An 18,829-nucleotide genomic window follows, 5' to 3' on the forward strand; every position below is an offset into this window, starting at 1 on the left:
GGAAACAGAGATGGTTAATGGGTACAAAACCACAGTTAGATAGAATGAATAAGATCTAGTACTTGATAGCACAACAGGGTGACTACAGTCAACAATAATTTACTCTACAATTTAAAATAACTAACAGGGTATAATTAGAACGTTTGGAACACAAAGAAACGATAAACGCTTGAGGTGATGGATACTCCATTTACAATGATGTGATTATATGTTTGTATCAAAATATCTCATGTACCCCACAAATATTTAAACCTACTACGTACCTATAAACATAAAAATAGATTTAAAAAGCATATTTAAAGTTGACTTATTCTGTCACAACCTGTGTGATTCATCCAAGGGAAGCATTACTATCTGCAGCTTACAAAAGAAAAAACTAAGGCTCAGAAAAATTAAATAACATGTTCAATATTATAAGCTGGTAAATGTCACAAAATCAAATAGAGGTCGCGATGCTATACACAGTGCTCTTTCAACCTTATCATACTATAAAGCATGGTAGTTTAAAATTACATTCAAGAAAAGGACATAAAAGTGAAAATGTAATAAGCGCATTTGTCTATGGCTCAGTACTTCTTTTTGGTAGATCTTAATTTTCTCTCTACTACTATAACCAGCCAAGGCAAGAGGACTGTATAGAAAGCCATACCCTATCAGAAAGCACTTCTGTGTATCACTTAGGATGCTTTCAGAAACAAGAAACTAAAAAACCCAACTTCAAATGACTGAAAAAATACAGGGATTTATTGTCTCATACAGTAAAAAATCCCAAATTAGGTCATTTTCAGAACTGATTAATTTTATGGTTCATAAAGTCCTAAAAAGCTCAAGTTTTCTTTCCATCTTTCATTTCTGACATCCTCAGCCTATTAGAAAGCTCCTCTCATGGGAACTAAGTCACTATAAAAGCTTCAGGCTTGCAGGCTCACGCCTGCAATATCAACACTTTGGGAGGCTGAGGGAAGAGGATCACTTGAAGCCAGGAGTTCAAGACCAACTTGGGCAACAGAGTAAGACCCAGCCTCTAAAAAAAAGGAAAAATACTACCCGGGCATGATAGTGCAAGCCTGTAGTCCCAGCTACTCAGAAGGCTGAGCAGGAGGACTGCTTAAGCCCAGGAGTTGGAGACTGCAGTAGGCCATGACTGTGTCACTGCAAAATAGCCTGAGTGACAGAGTGAGACAGGCAGGAAGAGAAGGGAACAGAAGGGAAGGGAAGGGAAGGGGAGGGGAGGGGAGGGGAGGGGAGGGAAGGGAAACTAATTTCTGGCAACAGTGCCTCACCCACCAATGTCCCAAGACAGGAAGGCAACCCTCTATTTCAGATCATTATACTGTGTTATTTAATATATGTAAAGCATTGAAAAAGTGGCACATAATAAGCATCACATAAGGTTTGCTATTATTATTATTGGTTGTTTTTAGGATGTGAGAGACTTTTCCCAGAAGGCTCCATTTCTCATTAGCCATAATTGGAATACATGCCCCATTCTATGCCAGTCACTGGCAAGGGAAACAGAATGCCATGATTGGGTTAGACTTATCAGGATTCACCCCCTCTGAGACTTCGGATACACATTCTTTGGCTGTAAGACCTGTGGAGAGGAAGGAATTCCTTAACAAAGTAGAGGCTCTTCCACTAGGAAAAAAGGTCAGGAATAATTTTGGGTAGGAAACCCCTATATGGCAGTCCTCCACACATCCTTTCTTCTCAAGGAGCTAAAAGAGAAGGGGTATGGAGGGACCTTGGGGCTTATTCTCACAACATGGAGAAAGGCATCAGTGATGGGAAGGAATAAGCCAACTCTAGAAAAGCAATAGGAAAAAAGAGGCAGACGGACACATCTAATGGTGCTCTGGTCTTGGGATTAAGTCAACCCTGAGAAAAACTTCACCACTCAGCATGGTTTAGCTTGAAAGCCAATAAATTTCCCCTCTTTAAGATAGTTTGAGTTAGATTTGTCTTACTTGCAAAAGAATCCAGGAGACTGATGGAGGAAGGATAATATTAAATGACTGCACATGGTTTTGGAGTTGAAAGCTGAGACAATACTTTTGAGCCATCTGTGCAACCTTAGGCAAGTTAGTATTCTGAAATGCCCTACACATACTTAAGTACACACACATACACACACACACATATGCATGCCCACACGCACATTAACATGGCTGAACTTTACCAAAAAGGTGGAAAATTTAAAGTTCCCAACTATTTACAATTGATAGCATTACCAGTCAAGTTCATGTTACTCAGGCTAGTTTCTCACTTAAATTACTAAATGAATCCTAAAGCTGGCTCATATTTAAAGGCCATTAAACATATTCATTAGTTTTCTCATTGGCAATTGACTCCTTAAAGACAATGACCAAGCTCTGTATGATACAGTTCTTCCTCAGCCCTATAAGCTAAATGCACTATTTTACTATGACTATACAATGTTGCTAGTGCTTTTTTTCCCTTTTAAATTTGGGGAGTTTTTCTAAGCCACTCTTCTCTTATATATTTATGTAGTGAAAATAGAACCTCATTCTCTCATAATTTTATCTGCACAGTCACAGCGGAATCTTACGGGTCATTATATTGTTTAAAGGAATACTTAGTGTGTCAATTATCTTTCAATACATGTAATTTCAGGTCCCTATTTCAAATAACTTCCAAAAGATAAGTAACTCCATTCCCTCTCCTTGGAAATGAGAAACTAGAAATATGAAAGCAGAGTATTTTGCTACAAAACACATTCAACAGCTCATTATTAACTAAAAACTATTCTGGTTTCTCCCCTGTTGTCATTCTTGTTGCATTAACAGTTCCTCCAAGTTAATAACTGAAAATTACTCTGGACCAATAGGAATTTTAAAATTATTCATAACTATAAGGCTACAATAGGATAAAATGAAGTTTAAAATTGGATATTAAAGGACTTTTAAAATCTCAAAATAAACCGTGCATAGAATAATTTATTTAGGCCGGGTGCAATGGCTCATGCCTGTAATCCCAGCACTTTGGGAGGCTGAGGTGGGCAAATTGCATGAGGTCAAGAGTTCGAGACCAGCCTGGCCAACACAGCAAAACCTCATCACTACTAAAAATACAAAAATTAGCTGGCCGTAGTAGCACCTGCCTGTAATCCCAGCTACTGGGGAGGCTGAGGCAGGAGAATTGCTTGAACCCAGGAGGCAGAGCTTGCTGTGAGCCAAGATCGCACCACTGACTCCAGCCGGGGTGAAAGAGTGAAACTCTGTCTCAACAAAAAACAAAACAAAACAAAAGAATAACTTATTCAAAAATACTTGATAATTAAGTAGAATTTCTGTATACATTTATAATAATTTCAAAGTTTGTTTTCATTTTCTCCTGGAAATTTCACATCTGGTATTAGAGCTCATGTTCAAAAGAGTCTACAACTCAAGTGATGGCTTTTGGCCATTCAGTATTCAAATCGTAAATATAAAAATGTCACAATTTTCTAGTGGAGAAAGGTGACTCTAAAGTGAGTTACGGTTGGGCACAGTGGCTCAGGCCTGCAATCCCAGCACTTTGGGAGTCCAAGGCAGAAGGATCGCTTGAGGCCAGAAGTTTGAGACCAGCCTGGGAAACATGGTGAAATCCCGTCAAAAAAATACAAAAATTAGGTGGGTGTGGTGGCATGAGCCTGTAGTTCCAGCTACTTGGGGGGCTGAGGCAGGAGGATCGTTTGAGCCCAGGAGGTAGAGGCTGCAGTGAGCTGTGTTCACACCACTGCACTTCAGCCTGGGTGACAAAGTGAGACCCTCCCTCAAAAATAAAAAGAAGTGAGTTACTACCAAACAAATATTCAAGAAAATGAAGATAAATGTTTTTGGTTTTTATTTACAAGGATACTACTCAGTATAAGCTGGATACTATTGAATGATAGTCACAAAATCAAAGAACATTACAATATTAAAACTTTTAAAAATCATATAATACAGGACTTCTTAACCTGGGTTTTAAGACAGATGTGATATTTTCTGTATATGTACATTGTATACATTTTTCTCAAAATATGATCCTTAGCTTTCAAAACAAAGGGGTCCATGATTGAAAAGAGGCTGAGAACCATTAGCTAGTCAATGTAGAAAAGTGGAAATTGAGACTCAAAGAAATAAAGTTATTCACCTGTGGTTAAATAATCAGTAAGTACAGCTGCAGCTCTCCTGCCTTCATTTCACTGAAGTATAAACGCCTCTAAAATTTTTTTTAATAACCATATATTTAAGAGAAAAACAGATCTGTATGACCTAAGCCAGTGAGGGGAACCCTCAGGCTAATGATAAAAGAAAATACTAAGATGGCAGCCGGGAGACATGACTTAAGAACAATCTATTCAGTATGGACTAGATGAACAGAGAGTTCTAGGAGAGTCAGTTCCAAGAAAGGAAAAAGGGAAGAGATAATACCTGAATATGACTGACTGCAACAAAAGAAGTGTTACAATTTCATCAGAGACTTAGAAAAAGAATTGAAAAACCAAGCAAAGGGAAAAAAAAGTTACACAGATTGGAAATATTATAACATAACACATCTTTAAATGATACATACACAAACATAATAATGTAAGCACCAAATACTGATTCAACCAAAATTTGGAGTCACTGGGACGATAGAGGGGGGAAACTTAGGGGAAGCTTATAAAAAAGCTAAATCCTAATCATATAGTCAGAAGTCAATAAGTAACATCTACAATAAAATGACCAAGAAAAAACAAGGCAGGCATGCTTCAAAACATGAAATATCATTTTTAAAAATGGTATTATTCAACGAAGGCTGTCTTAGAGCATAAGTCAGCAAACCAAGGCCTACAGGTCAAATCTAGACCCTTGCCTGCTTTTGTAAATTAAGTTTTACTGGAACACAGCCACGCTCATTAATTTTATATAGTGTCTATGGCTGCTTTTGTGCTACAATGGCAAGGCAAGGTTGAGTGGTTGCAGCAGAGACCTATGACTCAAAACCTAAATTATTTACTATCTGGCCCTTTAAAGAAAAAGTCAGTCAATCCAATCCTAGTTTAGAATGTTGTATGACATTTTGTATCTCTGACTCCTACCCATAAATGCCAGTATTCCATCAAAAGTTATTAGGATGAGGAGTGGGAGAACTTTGGTTTCAGAACCAATGAGCTATAAAGACTTTAAAATGATTGCCTCTGGGGGAGCAAAACTCAAAGGTTAGGTAAGGATAGGGACGGATAGTATTGCAGGCTGCTTTTTTTTTTGCAATAATCCTTGAAACACTAATCTTTCAAAGTATTCACATGTATTTCTTCAATAAAATTAAATTTAAAAGCAAAAGGAAAAAAAAAGAGCAAATCAAATCCAGTTAATGGTTCTGGCAACTCCCTAATTTATGTGATAAGCCTGGGCAACATGGCAAAACCCCGTCTCTACTAAAAATACAAGATCTAGCTGGGCATAGTGGCACATGCCTGTAGTCCCAGCTACTTGGGAGGCTGAGGTGGGAGGTTCACTTGAACCCAGGAGGTCAAGGCTGCAGTGAGCCGTGATTGTGCCACAGCACTCCAGACCGTGTTAACAGAGTGAGACCCTGTCTCAAAAATAAACATATATATAATAGAATATGTGATTACATTTGCTAGTATATTTTATGACATTTCCTGTAGTTGCTCTGGAAAATATTTTGGTTGCATGTATCCAAAGCTGTCAGGTAAATGACCCTTGGATAAGAGGGTCATTTCAGTCACAGGGCTAACTTCAGTTACAGGGCTAACTGAATCTGAGTATAATATTTCAAACCCTCTGATCCCAAGAAAGGTCAATCAAGTATGTTCTATAAATGATCTTCGGTAAAGTCTAAAGTGTTTAATGTAAAAAGCCAAACAGAGAAAATGTTTATTATTCCGATAGATAGAAATTAGGAAAGAGAAAAACTTTCAAAGATATAGACAGGAAAATTTTTAAAGTTTTTTTTGTTTTCTTTTCCTTAACTTACAATTTTATTTAGCTCTTTAGCTAAGCAGACTGATTTTTAACTTGATTGGAAGTTTAAAACTTTAAAAGGAGGCACTAACAAACACAAAAGACAATTAATAGTATACCAATATCAATACTTCCAGTAAAGTACCTCATATGAAAAATGTAATTATATACCTGTGGCATGTTCTACCCAGAAAACAAATAACACATCTAAAAACAGACCATAATCCCATGCCAGCTACTAAGGGAGGTTTAGGTAGGAGGACCACATGAGCCCAAGAGGTTAAGGCTGCAGTGAGCCATGAGTGTGCAATTGCTCTCAAGCCTGGGCAACAGAGCGAGATCCTGTCTCAAAAAATATTTTTAAAAAGGCCATATTCTTAGTTTGTCTAACTTTTAAAGTGTTTTAATTATCACTTATTTTCAATTGAATAAAACTTAAAAATCATCTGTTTGGCTGGGCACGGTGGCTCATGCCTGTAATCCTAGCACTTTGGGAGGCTGAGGCGGGCGGATCACCTGAGGTTAGGAGTTCAAGATCAGCCTGACCAACACGGCGAAACCCTGTCTCTACTAAAAATACAAAAATTAGCCGGGCATGGTAGCACATGCCTGTAATCCCAGCTACTTGGGAGGCTGAGACAAGAGAATCGCTTGAACCCAGGAGGCAGAGGTTGCAGTGAGCCGAGATCGTGCCACTATACTCCAGCCTGGGTGACAGAGAGAGGGACTACATCTCAAAAAAAAAGTCTGTTTTTTCTCCCATATAAGAAAAGCTTTAAATGTATCATTATATTTTGTTAATAGAGACCTGAAGAATAAGGTATAAAAATGTTTTAAAACGTGAACACAAATATAATTCACTATGTACACAAAAGATCTAAGGTATTACACAAAACAACATAAATTTTAAAGAATATAAACAACACTCATTAGGAGTAAACAGTTTATTGTATTGTCAAAAAATGCCTATATTCTTTTGGACTTTATAAACATTACATTGGTAAACCTTATTGTGAAATATATAAGATGATACAGCTATTTAAAGTAGGTATGACAATGCTAAAACATCAAAATAAACACTTTAATATTTCAGTTTGTAAAATAGAATTCCCAAAACTTTATTTTACTGAAAAATTCAGCTATTGAATTGTAACTTACAAGAAATAAATTAAAAACTATTGATATAAGTTATATAACAGCCCTGCTAATCTTTCTTTTAAAAAATTAAACTAAGGAAAGTGTTAATGTTTTTATAAAATGCTAATTTTATCCACTCCTGGAGATTTGCTTTCTATTATAATTAATCTAGCTACTTTGCTATTGTAGAGTAAAAAGTAGAGAAAAAATATTTTTAAGCATCATCTTTCCAATTTATTTAGAAGTAAAATAAGTACAAGGAAAATAAAAATAATCTTCCTTTCCCACTCAAAATCCTAACATCTATAGCATGAAATAAACATGTATTTTTGAAATTAAAACATTCAGAAAGCTAAAAGTTTTGACTATCAACTTACCTTCTTTTGATACCAGACTATAGCATCTGTGACTTTGGACGCCATTTATTCCACTGAAATCACACATTGGTCATTTTAGGCTGCGCAAGAGAGAAAAACATACAAATGACTACATTTCCACCTTCCAAAAGGAGACTGAACAGCATGCAGACGTAGCACTCTGGTTACTTGCAGAGCAAGGGGTGTATGACAAGACTTATATTACACCCTTCCTCATTACTATTTTAGCAACAGGTTCTCTTAAGTAAACAAAAATCAGTTGCCACAATAATAGAAAGCTCTATTTGCGTGAATAAATAACACTTGTTTTCTTACAAAATAGGTTGAATTGGTTTTTTTTAATCTTTTAAAGAAATTTCAGAATTTCCTAGGTTATACCAGAAATTGTTCATCTACAAATCCACATACAAGAAACCAATTCATTTAATCAATAATGCAGTTTCTTTCTAAAAACCAGTGTCAGTTACCATTGCTAAAGGATGGCTTAAGAGAGATGACAGAATTTATAATGATATTTAATTTTCCCTGACACTCAGTAAACACAAAACTGAATTAAAATAACCCAAGAAGCCAAAAAGTATTTATGTTAAATACTAAGCCAATATTAGAGTTAATACACAGGAATAATTAAAACTAAAGACTTCCCAGATATCACAGTTTGCTGTCATTTAAGTAGTTATGAAAATTAATCCTCAAAGATCAAAAAAACTTTAATATTTCAGTTTATAAAATACAGTCCCTAAAAGTTTATTGAAAAAAATTAAGCTACTGAATTGTAACTTACAAGAAACAGATTAAAACTGCTGATATGTTCTATAACTCTGCAAATCTCTTAAAAATAATCAAACTAAGACAAATACAAAAAACCATTTCATAAGCATCTTTTCTGTGTTTGCCTAAAACAGGATTGGTACTAAACTTAATGATTCCTTAACCCTAGAGGTTATTTGAGACTGATTCCCATCAACTCCAGAATACTATTTTAGTCATAAGATGACACTGGCATAGAGGTTACCTCTGGTCTAGTGTTAAGGATGAGCCTAAAACAGGTTCAAAAGCAGTTATTGGTCGCAGAAGTCATTACAAACCAGGATCATCCAAGGACACACAGGATGATTTCAGGGAAATCCTGGGGGTAAAGCACCCTGCTGAGCCAATCCTAGCACATACAGATCTGCAACTGTAGAAACGCTACCACTAGTTTGCCTCAGTAAACAAAGTACCAGAGGTTTTATATACCACTCGGGAGAATGCATGAGTGGGAGCATGCAAGCTTTTTGAGCATATTAAGATTCAGATACAATAAAAATTATCAACAAGTTCAAATGTTTAGATGATAAACCTCCAAAATTTAAAGCAGAATTTATTTAATGCCTGTATTTTTGACTGTTATAAACCAAATTATTTTATAACCTTCCCTAAGATATTAGTGACTCTAACTGATCAAATTCAAGCAAACTATGTTTTGAAATTCCTGACAAACGGCCTAACATAATGGAAAGAAAAGAAGGTTAGAGTCAAAATACCTGAATTCAAATATTAGCTCTACTGTCTATTATGTAATATTGAAGAAGTCACGGAATTTCTCTCAACCTGTTTCTTTCACTTATAAACTAGAAATAACTGTACCTCCCCACCCCTTATAGGATCTTTGTGACCAATAAATAATATACATAAGATGCCTGCCACACTCCAGGACATACAGTAGGTTTTCAATTATAATTATTTTTATCATCAATTTTCATATAAAAAATTCCCCAATCTAGAAACTAAAAGTATTTATATTTCCTTTTTTAAACATAGCAGTTTAAAGAGAAATACATGCAATCAGTTTTTGTTCACATTGAAAATAAAAATAGCTATCCAATTATCATAAGGTCACAGTGTCAATTCTCAATTACATACACATGGATTATTTACAGATTTCGAAGTTCACCTCCACTTAATTTCTCAGTCAGGTGTGGCTATCTTCATTTCTCTCACGAGGGTTTTTTGAGGAAGCTTTCCCTTACTGATTTAAAATCTCCCATTTTTGTTTTTCTGTCCTGGAAGCCTTGGAGTATGATTTATTAACTTCAACCACCTTGTATCCCAGAGGTTTTCCCCATTGATTTTGCTAGGGGTCTATTCAATATACACTACACCTTCATTATATTTGTTTGTCATGACAACTGTGAATGCTTTCCAGATTGGTTATAACCTGTCCCCTCAAGCAAACTATGAAAAATGGTAAAAAAAAAAAAAAAAAATGAGAATATCAACTTTTCACTTTACCCTCTTTTCACTTTACCCAATCTTTATTGACAAATATTCCAGACTATCTAACAAAATAAAGATCCTCTTTCCTAACCCCCAACAATGTAAATAATATGCATTTCATATACAAAATGTGAAAGGATTTTATCACCCTATTAAACGTATCAGATACTTAATATATTTAGGGAATATTTAAATGTTCACATATAAATAATAGTATTTTTTAAAAGAAAAAGCTCAAATGAAAGTTTGAAAAACACTGCCTGCCTCACAAGAAAATAATCGCAAAGACTTTATATATTTGTTTACCAAGCTACACTTAGATAAATACCAAAAATCTAACAGTATTCTAGTTATATAAAGTGTTCTAAATATTTTAAACTATATTTATTTGGGTCTATAGAAATAAAAATTCAACGAATTTTCTGTTTAAAATAAAAAAACCTTCTTCAGTAATGGTGATTTTCTGTGCAAACTCATTTAATAGTTTTTCCATTGTGTCAACAACCTTTCAGTCACACTGAATGGCTCATACCTATTTTTAAAACAGGTTTTACAGCATGTTGAGAGAGATTTCTGAACCGGCTATCTGACAAAGCACACTCAATGATACCCAAATTACACGTGGGTATAATCAACAAGGATTAACAAGTCAAATTATTTCAGGAATAATGAAGATTATTTCTAAAGCCTTTCCAACTTCTTTGATTCTATGACAGTCCAGGAACACAGGTTCATAGTCTGTATTGTCACGATAGCTCAGGTTTAATGTTAAATTATCATATTAAAGTTTATTTACAGAAAAAAGCATTAAAAACTTACTGGGGACCTTTAATAGAGGATCTTAATCTTTTTTTGATCAACTGATCTGATACAAGGATGGGTATTATGATGCATAATCTTTATTTCTTTAGAAATAATCCAATCCTAAAACCATAGGGCTAACTGCAGGCATAACATTAGGCAGTTAACTCTAAGCTAACACTATCCTTGACATAGATTTAATTGTCACACCTTAACAAAATATCTGAAATTCTTTTTTTTTTTTTTTGCTTTTTTTATTATACTTTAAGTTTTGGGGTACATGTGCAGAATGTGCAGGTTAGTTACATAGGTATACACGTGCAATGGTGGTTTGCTGCACCCATCAACCTGTCATCTACATTAGGTATTTCTCCTAATGCTATCCCTCCCCAAGCCCCCCACCCCGACAGGCCCTGGTGTGTGATGTTCCCCTCCCTGTCTCCATGTGTTCTCATTGTTCAACTCCCACTTGTGAGTGAGAACATGCAGCGTTTGGTTTTCTGTTCTTGTGTTAGTTTGCTGAGAATGATGGTTTCCAGCATCATCCATGTCCCTGCCAAGGACATCCTTTTTTATGGCTGCATAGTATTCCACGGTGTACATGTGCCACATTTTCTTTATCAAGTCTATCACTGATGGGCATTTGGGTTGGTTCCAAGTCCTTGCTATTGTGAACAGTGCCACAATAAACATGTGTGCATGTGTCTTTATTTACTGTATTGATTTCCACACAAAATGCCAAAGACCAGGGTGGTGGGAAAAGATGAGTACAGAAGAGATGGTATGTTAAGTCTGCCTTTACGGAATCTCAATCAAATACAGTTGAACAACATGGTGGGTAAGCTGCGCTGGTCCACTTATATGTGGATTTTTTCAATAAAAGTTATACCAAGTGTGCCTGCTACTCCTGCCTCCCCTTTTACCTCCTTCACCTCTTCTGCCTCTGCTATCCAGCAAGGCAAAACCAACCCCTCCTCTTCTTCAACCTATTCAATGTGAAGATGACAAGGATGAAGACCTTTATCATGATCCACTTCCACTTAAAGAATAGTAAATGTATTTTCTCTTCTTCTTCTTCTTTTTTTTTTTTTTTCTTTGAGATGGAGTTTTCGCTCTTGTTGCCCAGGCTGGAGTGCAATGGCGTGATCTCAGCTCACCGCAACCTCTGCCCCTGGGGTTCAAGCGATTCTCCTGCCTCAGCTTGCCGAGTAGCTGGGAATACAGGAATGCGCCACTACGCCTGGCTAATTTTGTAATTTTAGTAGAGACAGGGTTTCTCCATGTTGGTCAGGTTGGTCTCAAACTCCTGACCTCAGGTGATCCTCCCGTCTCAGCCTCCCAAAGTGCTGGGATTACAGGTGTGAGCCACTGTGCCCAGCCTATTTTCCCTTCTTTACAATTTAATAACACTTTTTCTCTAGCTTACTTTATTGTAATTATATAGTATATAAATATATAACATATAAAATATGTGTTATCTGTTTATGTTATTAGTAAGACTTCCTGTCAACAGTAGGCTATTAGTAGTTAAATTTTGGGGGATTCAAAAGTTACAGCCAAATTTTCCACAGCACAGGGATCAGTACCCCTAACCCCAATTGTTAGGTCTCAGCCTAACAATTCTCCTGTCTAATTCTCCTGTCTCAGCCTCCTCAGTAGCTAGGATTACAGGCTTCCACCACCACGCCTGGCTAATTTTTGGTATTTTTAGTAGAGACGGGGTTTCATCCTGTTGGCCAGGCTGGTCTCGAACTCCTGACCTCAGGTGATCCGCCCGCCTCGGCCTCCAAAAGTGCTGGAATTACAGGCATGAGCCACCGTACCCGGCCAGCTTTCCCTTGGACTAAAAAATGCTGAAGCTTAATGTCTCTCTTCTAGCACCAACATATGCTCAAAAATCTGTAATTTAAATAGAAATGTAAAGCAGTATGTGGCCACACAGGTCACTTGGTCATATGTAAACACTCTTAAGGAAAAAATGTGGCATCATTCTTTGTCTCTAAGTACCAGTACACTGTAATATATGGTAGAGGATGTACAGCAGATAAAAAGCAATGACTAGGGACCTTTGTTCATGTGTTTATCTCCTGACCTTCTCTCCACTATCATTCTATGACCCTGCCATATCCCCCTCTCCGAGAAACACCCAAGAATGATCAATAAATACTTAACAAAAAAAAAAAAAAAAAAAAAGAAAAACTAGTAAAGAGGAAAAGGTCCAATATTTGGAAAAACAGCAGGTTTAGAGGAAGTCCATAGAATCTAAGAACAAATGATGTTTATTTTGTTAGACTCGCATGTGATTATTTTGTACTTCCCTGATTTTGCTTTATCTTTGTTAATGCTATAATTAAAAACACATTTGGGTAAAAAAAAAAAAAAAAAAAAGAGTGAATTTTTTCACTCAGAGATCCATTTAAAAAAAAAAAAAAAAAAAAAGCAATGACTAAGCATCAAGAGAATTGGGTTCTAGATCCAAGTTCTGATACTAAGAGCTATGTGCTCTTGAATAAGTTACTGAGTTCTCTGGACCTCAGTTTTCCCCAGGTGCCATCTAGCCAAATATTCCACAACTCAATAAAGGTTAAATAATTGTGTGAAAAGAAAAAGAGCTCCGAGCAGTCTGAGCCATGTGAGGTATGCAAGCACAGACATGTGAGTATAAGACTTCAGTCAAGCCCCTACACCCAAGCCTGGGGGCAACTGTTTAGAGTCATTTTCTTCCTGACTAGCTGCCTCACCCATTTATCTTCATGTTTCTGGAATTTGTGATACAAAGAACAATGTATAGCCAATCAACAGTTTGTGTTATTTTAACATAAATTCTCAGTAAACAACTCAGGAACTGCTTCTTCTTTCCGTTTAAAAAAAAACAATTTTTTTTTTTTTTTGGAGACAAGGTCTCACTCAGTTGCCCAGGCTGGAGTGCAGTGGCACGATCAGGGCTCACGGCAGCTTCGACTTCCCAGCTCAAGTGATCCTTCTGCCTCAGCCCCCAAAGTAGCTGTGACTATAGGCATGTACCATGATGCCTGGCTAATTTTTTTGAATTTTAGTAGACACGAGGTCTGGCTATGTTGCCCAGGCTGGAAAAATGCACTTTTAACTGCTGCTAATCAGAGGGTATATTCAGAGCAACTCAAATCTGTGCTCCCAGTTGCAATCCTCAAGCTTGATTCAAATAAACCCTCTACTTGTATTAATTTTGCTCTAGCTTCTTCCTCTCATGTCACCAATTCCAATAATGTACAGAAGTTCCTCTGAATTCTAACACACCCAAAAACATTAATATTACTACTTAAATTAGTGTTACATATATGGAATTTAACATAGTAGAAACTGTTAAACTAAATAAAAAATATCTTATTTATTTTATTTTTAGAGACAGGGTCTCACTGTCACCCAGACTGAAGTGCAGTGGCTTGATCATAGCTCACTGTAACATCAAACTCCTGGGCTCAGGCGACCGTCCTGCCTTAGCTTCCCAAGTAGCTAGACTCGGCAACAAAAGGGCACATAACATATCCTCATGCACATCCTGCTGAAAAGTATATCACACAAAAAGTTGCATGCCACCAAACTAGGCTATTTTTAAAATCTTTTGTAGAGAGAGATGGAGTCTCACTATGCTGTCCAGGCGGGTCTTAAACTGCTGTCTTCAGCAATCTTCTTACCTCAGCCTCCCAAAGTGCTGGGATTACAGGTGTGAGCCACTGTGCTTGGCCCTAAAGAGCTTTTAATTTGTTAAAGGTAGTTTTTATAAATCTCCTCAGACCCTCATATTATTATTCCATTCCAACAACCTTGTATCATTCTCTGCTGCTTACAAAATAAAATCCACAAGTATTTAGACTCTCTACAATCTGACCTTAATTGTCCAACATTATTGCTCATCATCTTCTTATACATCTTGTTTCAACCATCCCATACTTTCAAAATTTTTCTACCTCTGTGCCAAAATTAACACTTCTCTTTCTAAAACAAGGAAGATTTTGACAAGACTTCCAAAATTCCACTTTCTCTGTAAGTTTCTCCCAAATTCTTCCATTTAATATTTCTCATCCTGTTCTGTGTTCCCCTTAGAGTAGCACCCCCTTTATCCAAGGCTTTGCTTTCCACATTTCAGTTACTGCAGTAACTGCAGTACAGTAAAATAAGATATTTGGAGACAGAGAGAGACCAAATTCCATAACTTTTCATTAGAGTATACTGTTACGATTGTTCTACTTCATTATTAGTTATTATCTATCTCTTACTTGCAGCAGTCCCCAGCCTTTTTTAGCCCCAGGGACTGGTTTTGTGGAAGACAATTTTTCCATGGCCGGGGTAGGGGGGATGGTTTTGGGATGATTCAAGAGCATTACATTTATTGTATACTTTATTTCTATTATTATTACATTATAATATATAATGAAATAATTATACAACTCACCATAACATAGAATCAGTGGGAGCCCTGAGGTTGTTTTCCTGCAACTACATGGTCCCATCTGGGGATGATGGGAGACAGTGACACCCAAAATGTATTGTTTATGTCCAGTCTATTCCATAATCTCATTTTGGTTGCTGTTAACTATACTACAGAAAACCCTGCTTCACAAAGATACGACGTTAGAAATGGAAACAGACTTTTCAGTGTTTTGTGGCAATCTCAGGATAGTCCGCCTTGACTTTAATCCAGAATGTATGGAGATTTGAAGTTGTCTCAAACATACTTTTAAGGCCACCATCATTTGCGACCTTAAGCAGTTGATCATCTTCTAGCACGGACAAAGTCGATACAGCTGGCTTATCCACAAACAGGTTGTGGATCCATTACTTCCCAGTTCGGGGGTCTTCTGTGGTTGGGAAGTAATGCTCAAACACTTTTGAAAGCTGAGACAGGTGGTCATGCACCAGCTGGGAGAAAGAAGGTCCTGGCTTAGTCTCTTTCAAAATCTCTGTTAATGTTTGAAACATGTCAAAAAAATCCCTCCATGTTCACTCAAATCCAGTTTGGCTTTGAATGCAGCCACTTTATCTACTGACTTGAACACATTTGTTGTTCTCCCCTGAAGTGACAAGCTGAGTTCTTTGAGCAGGTTGAATATGTCACACAAGTAAACAAGTTTTGTGACCCTTTCTGCGTCACTGAAATGTGCTACCAGTGATAACTATTTTTCTAAAAAAAAAAAAAAAAAAAAAATCTCTGGAGAGACCTTGTAACTCAAAACCTCTGGCCAGTGATCTACCTTAGAAAGCCATCTTACTTCTGTGTATAAGAGAAGCTGTGTGTGCTCTGCATCCATTTCCTCACAGAGCTGCACAGACAGACATAAACTAAGGGCATGTACTTTAATGTGGATAATTTTAATCACATCCTGCAAAATGTTGGTTAAGTTTCGGTGACATTTTGTGCTTAGCCAGCATTTCTCTACGGATGACACAGCGCGTAGACTCGCATTCAGAAGCAACCTCTTTGACCCAAGTAGTGAAACCAGAAAGCTGTGCAGTCATGGCAGCCACTCTGTTCATGCATATACCAACACAAAATTACCAAATCAGTTCTACAGCTGTGGTATTGGTTGGCAACAAAAGGGCACATAACATATCCTCATGCACATCCTCCTGAGAAGTGTATCACACAAAAACAAGCATTACTGCCTTGTTGTCAACATCAGTAGACTTGTCAACCTGGATTACATACCATGGTGACTCATTAATCCTAACAATTGTGCCTCAATATCCTCTATTTCATCAAATAATCTAGTTATGGCACTAGCTGAAAAAGGAACATGTGCCACCTTCTGAACCGCAGCGTCTCCTAAAAGTTCGTAACAAATGTCCTTAACAGCAAGCAGGCAGGATCAACTCTTCACCAATAGTAAATGGCTTCTTAGCTTCAGCAATGCTTTAGCCGCTAAGAATAATACTCTCAGTGCAGACACATTTGATGAAGTGGTGGCCTTCCATAATTGCTTCTGTTCTTCATGTTCACGTTTTTTTCTTTTGAAAAACTCCAAAGCCTTGTCTTTCAATGCAGGATAAGTGGTCTCCACATGACAAAGCACTTTTGAAGGTTTCATGGCTTGTTGGACAGCCGGTCACCACATATACAAAGCAGGCCTAGAGAATGTGAATCACCTATTGCAATGAACCCATAATTTAAGTGGGACTCTTGCTGTTTTCTTTTAAATGCAGCTTTCTTTTTGTTGGCAGTCTTAGAGTCTTCTGCTGTCTCATCATTGGGTCTTCCCCCTTTACAAAGAAGCTCTCTAGTAATGTTTTGTTATTTACTCATTTTGGCTAAGGTTAGCTTGTGGGCTTAACCAAGTCTGTGACTGAGGTAAGTGCCCACTGTGAGAAAGAAGTGTGGACGGACAAGGTAAGTAAAATAATGGGCGGGCCATGCATGGACTAAAATTAAATGTTGGATTCTGACTTAAAGCCTGTCACCAGATGCAGCTGTACAAATGAAGCACTCAACTCACTGACAGGGTTTTGATATGAGTCTGCAAGCAATTTATTTATTATGGTCTCTGTGTAGTCAAACCTCTCTGCTAACGTTAATCTGTATTCGCAGCTGCTCCCCAGCACAAGCATCACTGCCTCAACTCCACCTCAGACAATCAGGCATTAGATTCTCATAAGGAGCATGCAACCTAGATCCCTCACATACACAGTTCAGAATAGGGTTCGCACTCTTATGAGAATCTAATGCCGCTGCTGATCTGACAGGAGGCAGAGCTCAGATGGTAATGCAAGTGATGGGAGGCAGCTGTAAATACAGATGAAGCTTTGCTCACTTGCCCACCACTCACCTCCTGTAGTGCAGCCCACAGTTCCTACCAGGCCGCAGACCAACTGGTTGGGGACCCTGTCTTACTGTACCTAATTTATAATATAAACTTTATCATAAGTATGTATATACAGGAAAAAAACACAGCAAACATAGGTTTGGTACTATCTGTGGCTTCAGGTTTCCATTGGGGATCTTGGAATATAACCCTCACAGATAAGGGGGACTGCTATATACTTACTATATTGTTTTATATAGACTTTAGTGTACTTATCTGTATGTGCCCCCACCTCCCATCCACACGCTCTTTGAGAGCAGTCCAATGTCTTTATTATCTCTGAATTTTCCTAAAACTTTTCGCTTATATTAAACACAAATGTTTACACACCATATTAAAAAGTTGCCAAAGTACCACCACAGATGAATTTAAGGGCTAGAATTGAAAACTCTACCTGTCCAACTCCTGTACTCCCCCAAAATGCACATAAACAAACATACTTTTTCATAACACTAAGGGGTACAAAGATATCATGAAGTATAATAAATATGGTTCGTTTATTTACTGACATGTCACTCAGTCACCAATACGTAAGATTTAAAAGGTTTTACATATTTCAGATCCAAAAGGTACAATGAAAATAAGTTAAAGTCTAGTCTAACACCATTCCTAAATGCTGAAGTTAAATGTAACTCAGTTGCCTTCTCCACAACCAAAACAAGAAATTTTTAGACCTTGAGAACTGGGAACAAAGTTGCTCTGCCCGTAAAAGGGTAATAAATGCTAAGGTTCAAATCACATCTTTCATAATGATACAAAAGTTAAACAGAAAGAATGAAATCTTCTACTAGTTTCAGGGTTCCTACTTTGTAATCATGTGACCTATAAATTATTACAACTTATAGGAACAATTTTAATTTTTCAACCGGAATGAGGATAATATTTCATGGAAATATTTGAAAGAATAAACACCACACGTTTTATGGTCAAAGCTGTAATTTTAAACGAAATGCAAAATAAGGTCTAATAAACAGCTATACATTTTCTATTATACCAGTCATAAAAAAAAATTTGTAATTTTTATTTTCCTTAATGGAACCAATGCATAGTCTGTGTACTTTGGGCTAGAAGATGATACATAATCTAAGAAGAAAAAACTACAGGCAAGTAACATCTCTCTATACCTGTACTAAAGTGTTCTGTGCTGTTACAAAATCTAAGTGAACCCCTATAGCTATAATCTCTTTGTTAGGAGATAGGGTCCCACTCTGCTACCTAGGCTGGAGTTCAATGGTGAAATCATAGTTCACTGTAGCCTCAAACTCCTGGGCTCAAGTGTTCCTCCACCTCAGCCTCTCGAGTAGCTGGGACTACAGATGGACACCATCGCACCTGGCTAATATTTTTTATTTTTTAACTTTTTGTGGGGCCAGGTCTCACTTTGTTGTCCAGGCTGGTCTCAAACTCCTGACTTCAAGCAATCTTCCTGCCTTGGCATCCCAAAGTACTAGGATTATAGGTG

The 18,829-nt window shown here is 37.2% G+C and overlaps 1 protein-coding gene across 11 annotated transcripts in view; it reads right to left on the bottom strand.

Moving 5' to 3' along the window:
• PHTF2 (putative homeodomain transcription factor 2) overlaps nt 1–18,829 on the bottom strand; it is a 160,691-nt gene that overhangs the window by 111,389 nt on the left and 30,473 nt on the right. For all 11 annotated transcript variants that reach the window (XM_024249636.3, XM_063726103.1, XM_063726102.1 and 8 more), the window contains exon 2: nt 7,472–7,551. In XM_024249636.3, the coding sequence (XP_024105404.1) occupies nt 7,472–7,516 (45 nt within the window). In that variant the 5' untranslated portion in view covers nt 7,517–7,551. The remainder of the gene's footprint in view (nt 1–7,471; nt 7,552–18,829) is intronic.

This window comes from Pongo abelii, chromosome 6 (assembly GCF_028885655.2).
Source record: "Pongo abelii isolate AG06213 chromosome 6, NHGRI_mPonAbe1-v2.0_pri, whole genome shotgun sequence".
NCBI lineage: Eukaryota > Metazoa > Chordata > Mammalia > Primates > Hominidae > Pongo > Pongo abelii.